The 10,215-nt window shown below is 39.4% G+C and overlaps 1 protein-coding gene across 4 annotated transcripts in view; it reads left to right on the forward strand.

Annotated features, from left to right (window-relative positions):
• LOC100745214 (protein grainyhead) overlaps positions 1-10,215 on the forward strand; it is a 169,695-nt gene that overhangs the window by 12,216 nt on the left and 147,264 nt on the right. For all 4 annotated transcript variants that reach the window (XR_004461557.1, XR_004461556.1, XR_004461558.1 and 1 more), the window contains exon 3: positions 6,660-7,432. Coding sequence is in view for 1 of the 4 variants with exons in the window: in XM_012384532.2 (XP_012239955.1) it covers positions 6,660-7,432 (773 nt within the window). In the remaining 3 variants the exon portion in view is untranslated. The remainder of the gene's footprint in view (positions 1-6,659; positions 7,433-10,215) is intronic.

A 10,215-nucleotide genomic window follows, 5' to 3' on the forward strand; every position in this document is an offset into this window, starting at 1 on the left:
CGCATCCGCTCGACCGACAGACGAGCCAAGGAGTATCGTCCGACCTGGAACAGTCTCTCACGGCCAGCAGGCCAATTAACTGTTATTATCAGCCGGTTCTTGCGTGTAAACAGAGGCTAGTCTCTGTTAGAAGGTGGCTAGAAGAGGCAACTCCATTCGAACCCACTACCGCCCCTTTTTCCTATTATTATTAAAGGAATCGATGCAGGGGAGCGCGATGAATCGCAAGAAGGGAAGGTTTTAGGGAAATGCTTATTTTGGGACAGTGATCAGATCGGGCGATGACTGGAAATTTGTAATTTTTCAATGTTACGTGATCCGGCCTAGGACTCGAGCAATTTTGATCTCGGGTTGGAAATTGATTTTCCAACGCGATCGAAACGTGTTAGAATTCAAGAAGTTTCAATTTCAGGGTGGTTAATTATATTTGACGACGAGTGGCAATTTGTAACTTTTTGGTGTAATGTGATTGGGAGTTAGAATGCGGGAAATTTCAACCACGGAGTGGTAATTAGGTTAGAAAAAATTTGACAATTTTTCTGTATAATATGGTTGAGTTGAAGATACGAAAAATTTAATGGGATGGTAATCTCAGTAAGCACAAAGGTTCAGCGACGAGTGGAAATTTGAAATTTTTGCGCATAATGAGGTTGCGGTTTAAAGTACAGTGGAAGATTTAGAGTTTAGCGAACGAGGTTATATTTAGCTTAGAAAGTTTGGAGAAATTTTGATTTTCCGGTGATAGTTAGGCTGGGTGATAAATGGAAATCGGCAAACTGTTTTTGCTTGTAGCGGATAGTGATAAGTTAGTTTTTCTACGCCCTTCCGTTTTAGGAAGCTAGTTTGTAGTTTTGATAGCTTACGCTACGTTGGTTTTATTTGCGACACAGACGTAATGATACCGATAGATATTTTTCTAACCAACTTCGATTCAGTCTATTCCATGCTCACGTTGCGGATCATTGGTCTCTAACCATCGCTTTTTATTCGATCAGCTGACCGCATCAATGTCCACTCCCGGCAGTTTATACATGTTTTATGACGACTGCTTTTTCTCCCACGGAAATGCAGTAACCACGGAAAATGGAAAAATCTGCGCGAGAAACCAAACTTCTCGAACGTTCTGACCAATCCGATCCAATTGGAATCCTATCTTCACCGCGTGACTTGCTACCGCATCATGAGAATGAAGTTGTAAACCACGCTGCATCTATCCAGTCTCTATTGCCCGCAGAACCTGATAACCTGAATTATCCTTCATTCTTAATCACTATCCACGTCGATATCCAAACGAAGTCATCTGTAATTATTCGCTCGTAACGAACTCATGCAGCATCGAAGCACAATTCGATGGCCATTCGGAATCAATTAGGTATAGAATTAACCGAGAAAAAGAAGAAACAGAATAAAATAATAAAAAATCACACGTTCTATGTCGACTTACCCAATACGACAAAGATTGTTCGAAGACTATCTGAGAGTTAGATTCGAAAACCATTCGAAATCAATCAAGGTGTTAAATTTAAGAAGAAAAAATATAAACGAGACAGTCGAAACCATTAAAGATCGCTGGTTCCAAACGAACCAACGCAACAACGAGGAACGTTCGATGGCTATACCGGACAAAAATTTTACGGCTGTTCACTGAAATCAATTACGGAATTAACTAAGTAGAGAAAAAGCGAGAAAGAAAGAAATGGACGAGGAATGAAAAAAGAGAGGAAGAATCAGAAAGTCAGGACACAAGCAGATACAAGGCCAATCATCGTCTAATAACTCTCAACACGCCTCTGAAGTACTATCGCGATGCCCGTGGTTACGTAATCTTCTACCTTGACAGCGATACTAGATTGAATCTATGGTACAAGGCCGTCGTTCGACACCCGGTCGTGTACGAGTTATTCAATAAATAATCCCGAGATAACATCCAGCAGGAGCTCTGGGAAACCGTAAAACGCGTATTCGTGAGCAGGATAAATAACGAATGTTTCCTTTCTAACGATCCTCTTCCCTTTCATCCATCGATGTCATTTTCGAGTTGGCGCGTGTAGAACGTCGTAAAAACTAATACATTCGGTCGCAGGATGGCATGTGAATCAACGCCCTCGGATGACCGCGATAAATTTTCCTGGCGATCGGCGATTAGATTTCGAATGAAGTTGGTATACGCTTTCATCGACGAGTGCTCTTAACGTCATGTCATGACCGCGGGAGGCTTCGTAATCGAGCTGATTAATATTCGTCAAACATCGGCCACCCTCCGTGTGGGTTATTACGAGTGTTACCGTTCGCACACTCGTTTAGGAGAGCTAGTGGGACTGGAGGGTGTTTCGAGTATAAAGTGAACTGGGCTTTGAGCCTTTGCACCTGCCCGAGCGATGCCTTTGGCGGATTAAATCAATCGAGGATTAATTCTTCACACTCTGACAAGTATTTCATAGGATAGGTAGTATATTCTCGTGGAGGCAGTTTTTGGAATCGTAAAGTCTGTTTCGGATGGGAATAAATTGCAGTTAATTCTCTGAATACGGTGGAGGTTTCTGAAGTGAGAAATTTTACTCCGAAAAGGAGAAGATTGTGAATGTGAATTGGAAGTTGGGTTTACAAGCTGAGAAGTTTTTGAACGAGATTGGGCAAAAGGATGATAAAGGTAAATTACCGACAGATCTCTGTATCTTGAAAGGCGTTTAACGCGATTGATCAGGATGTCCAACGCATTTCATGATACAAAAAATTGAGCTAGAATTTCTGATCGATGATATCGAAACTTTTTCGAAACTTCTCGTAGTACGAAAGATTAAACGATTTATTATGGCAACAAAAGAGAAAAAGAAGTGCGTATCTAATATATTACATACATTCTGAAAAAAGTTTTTGAATAAGTTCAGCCTTAACAACTTGGAATGTCATTAATCAACCCGTTAGACACGAAACAAACTGTACCGAGTATTCCCAGAAAAAAATAACTTATCATGTTGTCTGACCGATACTCGAGGCGACGACGGTGACTTGCCGCCAGTGAAACTCGAATATTAACCAGATGACTCACGATATTGTTAATTATGTTAATGGACGGTGCACGATCGTAAATGACATTGCACACTCGTTCGTCCAAGGACTCCTCGAGAGATGTGAGGAAGGGAGAGAGAAGATTCGCGGTAATTCGGCCTGATTCCATTGGAAAGCGCCATAAACCGCCATAAACCGACGACACGTGGGAAATTCCAAACGACGTCGTTAGCGTGATGGGACACACTTATTCACGAGACGGCGGCAACTTTCTGAGCTTAAGTCCCTCCTTTATTATGTCTTTCTTTCCACTCCTTTTTTAGACACTTTTTTAAATGACGGAATTAGTCGTGGTATGAGCAGAAGCATTTTGCATCCTTTCTTTGTGCGAGCATGTTTAATCGCGTAATCAGACGAAGGAGATGCACTCGAGATAATTCTTCCATCTCGAGTTTTTATTATTTCAAATTTATTCAAGAATATTATCGCGTTTTGTTCAGAGCGAACGTTTATCGAATAACATGACAGGATAAAATCACGCGTATATTAATACTGGCGACGTTATTTGTTCATACGAATGTTCCGATTAGAAGAATATTATGTAGAAATATTCATCTTGTACTTCACGTGTCCATTTCAAGAATCGCATGTGCTAACTTTGAAGGTCATTAATATCTCTATAATCGTGTTTGTATTTATCATAGTTTAAATAATGGACAACACACGATGATACAAGATATGTTTTAGTTTCATGTTCGATAAATTTCATAATTTAAACAATTTTTAGAAACGTTCCTCATCCTGTTGAATATACAGTCGCGATTCTCGTTTCGTCAAAAAATTCCACCAATGTTTCCCAATGTTTCTTCATATATCATTTTATTCGGACAAAGGCATACTATTTGTCAAAATATTTTCAGCTTTCTCAAAGCCACCAACAAATCCTACAGCTTTTCAAGAAACCAATTCCAGGAATTCGAACAACGAACCTAACACTTCACGCTCCCTTCGACCACAAAATCCTTGAAACGAACTTGTTCGCCGATCGATCATAGTCACTTGACAATCTCAAACCAGTGGACCACGGATCAAGGAAACGCAAGAGCGCGATCGTTTGGTTCAGAAACTTTTCGCGATGGAGCCGCTTTCGAATCGCGATTCCTCGGCGCGATTAAATACCCGGCTTAAGATTAGCCAACTTTAGATTCGTCTCGGAAATGAAAGTAACGCGGCGAGTTCTTCCCTGAATTTCGTGACGAAAAAGGATCACTTACGCGATGACTCCGTTAGAAAGTCGAGTGGACGTCGTGGTACTTTGATCTTTGCTGGCGCGATTAAAAATATTTGCCGATCGACGCGTTACCAGACACCTAGGGGATTAATTATTATTCGACTCGACTTCGGCTGGACTGGTCTCTACGGAGCGATTAACCAGCAAGATTTTTATTGCGGGTCGATTAGCATTCGAAAATGTTAAACTGTCGTTACGACATAAAGTACCGCGACGTAAATTTCCGTGACTAAAACCGGCGAACCGTGCCTCGATAAAATAATAATTTTGTGGAAGCCACGCGACTATCGATAATTGGCAAACGTTCGCGTAATTGAGAAGCTCGACTGGATCTTGGATTTAGAGATGCATGGATCGTTACAGGGATTATCGTGGGTGAAATTTCACCCCTTACGAATTTCTTCATCCCATATTATTGTCTCGTAATCGCATATTACAATTTAATTTTACTTGCAACCGCCGGGAATAATAATTTTTCATTTAGTCGTGGAATAATAATAAAATAATCACTCTGACATTCTTTGTTCAACACAGAATGGTGATAAAATATCGAACTGTATTTGTTAGAATTTATTGATCTTTACAGGACAAGGGAAAGATACCAAGAAAAGGTACTGAGATGAAATTTCATCCATCAATGTGACTTTCCTTGATGATGGCTTTTATCGTGATTGCACTGGAGATTATTTTAGTGATAAATTAGAAAATTACGAGTGATTGTACGTTTATGTAAAATTTAAAGGTACAGTAATATACAGAAAAGGTGTCTACGGTAAAGTACTAACTAATTTCATAATAACTAGAGAATGAAATAAATTTGACTGCAATTCCTATAGAAATACGAATGTCATATAAGCATCTGACCTACTGATTATTGGAAATTCTAACAAGAGATATTTCGTGATAGTACTTTATTTATTTTGGTCCACAGGTCTATCGATATTCACAAACCTACATACGCAACGTTATATAACTTGTTATTTATATAAGCTTCTAATCTCACACCATGTATCCTACTTCAAAGCTTTCACGAACGCTGTCCTTACTTTTCCTGTCACTTGTCGACAAAGGATTCGTTCCATTTTCAATTCCCCATGGAACCTGTGATTCTCTGTAGAATACTCGGACTATACCCTCGTCAACCAATCTCCCTTGAAAATTTGCGACTGAGTATTGAAACCCTAAGTTGAATAGGGGTTGACGATTCATCTTTTGTTCTCGATTACATCCTTGAACTCGACCAGTGTTCTTTTAGCCTTTTGTATCGTAGAACGAGGTTTTGAAGAAAATTTTAGTTTATGAATTTTTAATTGGAATCTTGATTACGTCGTATTTATAAAAAAAATATGGTTGAAGATTTTGGAGAGTCAGAGATACTAACTGAGTTTTAACTTTAATTTTTATTGAAAATGTTAGAAAACGACGAATGCCGGAGTTTCGATCAAACGCGAAGAAAGTAATAATTTAGAGTTATTTAGAGTTATATAAAACAAAAGGTATATCGATAAGAGAGTTTCTGTTAGAGAAGAGAAATCTGTCAATCAATCTGTGTGAAAACTTCCTCGCAGTGTTCAGAACTTTTCTAATCGCTTATGGTAATCGTACTCGCGTTCGCTAATGGTAGATCCTTGACAGAACGAGAGGTTTAGTAGCAAATAAAAAGGCAAGTACCATAATTGAACTCGTCGTCTTGTCTAGTTTCTTTGAATATTCCTATTACGACTACTAAGAGGTAACTCTAGGAGAGTAGCTATCATCACGTTCGCCGGCGGTTGAGGTTAGCAAAAAACTGAGGAAAACGTTTAATAAAGTTGCCATTCTGTTTGGCTTGCTCGTGTATCTATTCGAAACCAACGAACGGTGACAAAATATTGTACATTTTGATGTACAGACAGCAATTACCAACATACAGATTAGCTTTCTATACATATAAAGAAACTGATCATGTCAATATTCTAAAAAAATATTCTAAAAAAGTTTATGTAAACAGAATTCTATCGCAGATATAATAATTCACCGCTACAAACGATAACTTTCCCTAACTCTTTATCATCACAATAACATTTTCTTTGGAATTCTAAAATTTTCAAATGCACAAATTACTATATTTCCACGTTTCTAAATGTCCAAACTTTTGGCTACCAACGTTTTTAAATATCCAAACTCGTAAGCGCGCAAATTTCCGAAAGCCTAAACGTTTACATTCCCAAATTGTCCAATACTTTCCATACATAATTTACAAACGTCTAAATTTGAAAACGCTCAAATTTCCAAGTTTCCAAATTTTCCCAAGCTACCCCAGATTTGTCAGCTTAATCCAATCAAAGACACTGGTTTATGGAAATCTTTGCTATCCTAGGTGCAGGAGGGGCCAGTGTCCCCGGCGTCCTCCTCGCTGAGCAACCAGAATCAAAACGAGAGCGAGCAACAGGTGTTGCTGGCCACGATGCAGCCAGTGAACGTCCTAGACCTGCACGAACCAGCGACGGTTCACTCTCTGCATCCAAAATACCATCATCACCACCACCGTCACCACCATCATCATCACCATCATCACCATCAACAACAACATATCCAAACTGATCCGGACGATGTTCAGCAACGAGCAACGGACGACACCGATGGCCGAGTGACGCCTGGAACCGACGCAGCGGCCGCCAGCACGACGTTGAGCGTCGGTGAGCACAAGATGATCGATTTAATTTACAACGACGGTCAAAAAACCGTCATGTACACGCACGACAAGGAGATCATCTACGAGAACGAAGCGGATCGCGTTCAAGTGGTCGAGTATCCACCACCACCACCATCACCGCCATCTCCATCGCCACCCTCGGCAGTCACAAGAGCTGGATTATTGCCACCCACGTGTGTTACACCTAGATCTGGGTCAGCCACGACCGCGTTACATCTGCATCATTATCCTCAACTGCAGTTGCAACACGAGGATGATCTTCCACCCAGTGTTCGCCATGCTGTAAACGCAACGGTTCCAAATTGTGCGGCGGCCACTACTACGACTACCGTGTTGGTTCTGTCGGAATTGGTCGCTGCTGACCCTGCAGCTGGAGCTGCTGCTGCTCAACAACTCACTCTTACTGCCGCTGCCGCTGCTGCTTCCCTCCGTGCAGGGTAAGTGTTTAATGATTTTTGTTTTTATTGACAACACTGCGGATCTTTATGCAAATAGATATTACTAAATTTGTTTTATAGATACATTTTAAAAGATGAAACTTAGCGAAGCATTCGCACCGCTCTAAACATTTTTCAACAATAGTATTCATATTCTCGTGGGTACAGTCGAAAGAATGAAATTTAATTAGAAATTTCTTTGATTGGTTAAATGTTATAATGGATACTATGCATAGGACAATTTATATATTTTTGACACATTATGTGCATACTATACGTTTGCATACTGCACCGCTAAAATTTCTATAAATGCATAAAAATTCGCAGCTCTTAGGTGGTGAAGGAGATTTTGGTTGTTAGGAAAAATCGAAACCTTGCGTGTTTTCTGAGAAAATACAAAAATTAAGATGATGTGGTGGAATATGGAAATGTAAGTACTTCCAAGTATTTTTGGTAAAGTTGAAATCACGTTCTATCGAAGAATTTAGATATATTCTTAGTTGATGAAGAGTCACGCTGTCTCATTATGATAATCGATGAGATTCGTTTTACATTTGTTTGTTATGTCGTATCGAGTCTGTTATATCAGAAAGCGTTGTCACATTATACAAATCTGTGCCAGATCGAAGTCGAAGGCTGCATTAAGTAAAATGTCAACGAATAAAGTTCATTCCAAAAATACGCAAGAAACCACGACAGCGTTGATCCATTTTAAATAACGTTACAGATATTAATTAACATTGGCATACGCGGTAATATTGCAAAATCCTAAGAAACAAAAATTCCCTCGTCCGTTTAAAGTAACGAGCTTCGTCGTCGCAGAAAACGGAACGAATCGTACGTGTAGAATTTAACGAGATGGAAAAATGAAATTCCGCGGCGGAACGAGTCACGGCGTGGCGAGGAATCGCGTACGAGCATTTCGAGGCGGCTCTATATCGAGCAAGTAACGTATCGTTGCACGGTGTCGCGCCTTAATAAGCCGTAAAGTAGCGAGGAAAGTGTCTGCACGTGGACAGTAGCCTGTTCACCGGCATGGAAAAATCGAATAGCTCTGTTGTGTGCGCGCGAGAGAGCGTGAGCACGTTGAAACGGCGAACCTTATCGGCCTCGTGTATCAGCGTCGACAATTAACAATTATTGCGCACACCTACCCGCGAGCACGGTCGCGGATAAGTCACGTTGCTGCGTAGAATTTATTATTAGGACGCCGTGTTGCTCGCGCCCGCGTGCCTATACAGCGTCACGCAGACGCAGTGTGCCCTGCAAGGACGTTCGCCATAGACGAACGGTCGTTCTGCTTATCAGTTTGGCCTTATTGCAATTATTTGATCGTATTATACAATGGTTCTATGAAAGTACTGGACAATTAGAAGTTTTTTAGAAACATTATATGAACATATCGTATGTGTTGCCCCGAAACATTTTGAAGTTTCGTTGGCGACGAGCAGACTACGGATTTTTATGCAAATTCATATTTTGGGAAATTAATCAAAAATTAATTTAAGGAGGTAGAATCTCACTGGAATATTGTTTTACTTACCAAGTATTATAAAAAACATTGTATTTTGGATATCTTATATGTTTCCTCGTTTTATATACAATTTTGCACATACGAATTTTCTATAAATGCGATCTAGTAATGAAAATCTATCGTCACGACCATAATGATAAAATTTGAAACAAGATCTGAAAATATACATAAAAAGTACGAGATATTTAGTGTAAGTCGGTTTATTGAATGCAAGAAAGCAAAGACGCAACAGTTGCGTCAGTAGTATCAGACGTAATCAGACAATTAAAGCGGCGCTACATACGCTTCAGTAGTATTGTAGCCAGACAACTGAAGCGGCGGCGCAAAGTATGCTTCAATAGCAGCGAAACTCTAAAGTATCAAGAAATTGCATAGTGTATAGAAGTAGGGAAAAAATAATTTATTTATTAATTTGATAAGATACAACATGTACTAGGATAATCGATACTTACAAGAGACCACCAGAATCATGATCTTAAAAGACAATAGTTTATCATAGTAATATGAATAGTACAATTTTTAGAAAATTTCAATTGTAGCATTTATTGGACTGTACCATAAATTCCTGCTGTTTTATATTCATTATATATAAATAGAGGAAGCAGAGGAAATACATTAACAAATGAAAGAAAATATCGTTCATTCTTCATTTCAAAAAAACATCGTTCGTTATGTTTCTTTCTTGGTCTTATCAATTTATTCGCTTTATTTTTATGATTCTAAATTTTCTATTTTTAATTATAATTAAATTTTTATATTTATATTCATGCTTATAAATTATTTGTTCGACTATTGAATATGCTACTAATAGATGATAAATTATAAATTATCGCTATTGGTTCATCGATCGTTAATTATTATCATACTATTCTGTCGATAGACAGAAAACGTCCTTTATTTTCGCTTGACATATTTCTAACAAGTAACGTATTCGATGAGAAAATTGCCCAGCAATTTCCACTATGCTGCACCTGAATCATACGGTACACGCGTGAGAGCGTCGAATAAATAATCCACGTGTCGCTTACTCCACGGGCACCACCCCGTGCGCGAATTATTCCGAAGGATCCGTCGAACTCAAAATGCAATTAAGATCTCGATCAACTAATTTGTAACGTTTCCCTATCGCGCTCGTATCTCCATATATTCTCATGCGAGCAAAATACCACTAAACGGGGGAACAATGTTTCTGCCTAGTATATTTAGAAATGACGTTCTTCCGCGCTATGTCGAACGCGCGCGCGCGCGC

This window comes from Bombus impatiens, unplaced genomic scaffold (genome assembly GCF_000188095.3).
Source record: "Bombus impatiens unplaced genomic scaffold, BIMP_2.2 scf_0263, whole genome shotgun sequence".
Taxonomy (NCBI): Eukaryota; Metazoa; Arthropoda; class Insecta; order Hymenoptera; family Apidae; genus Bombus; species Bombus impatiens.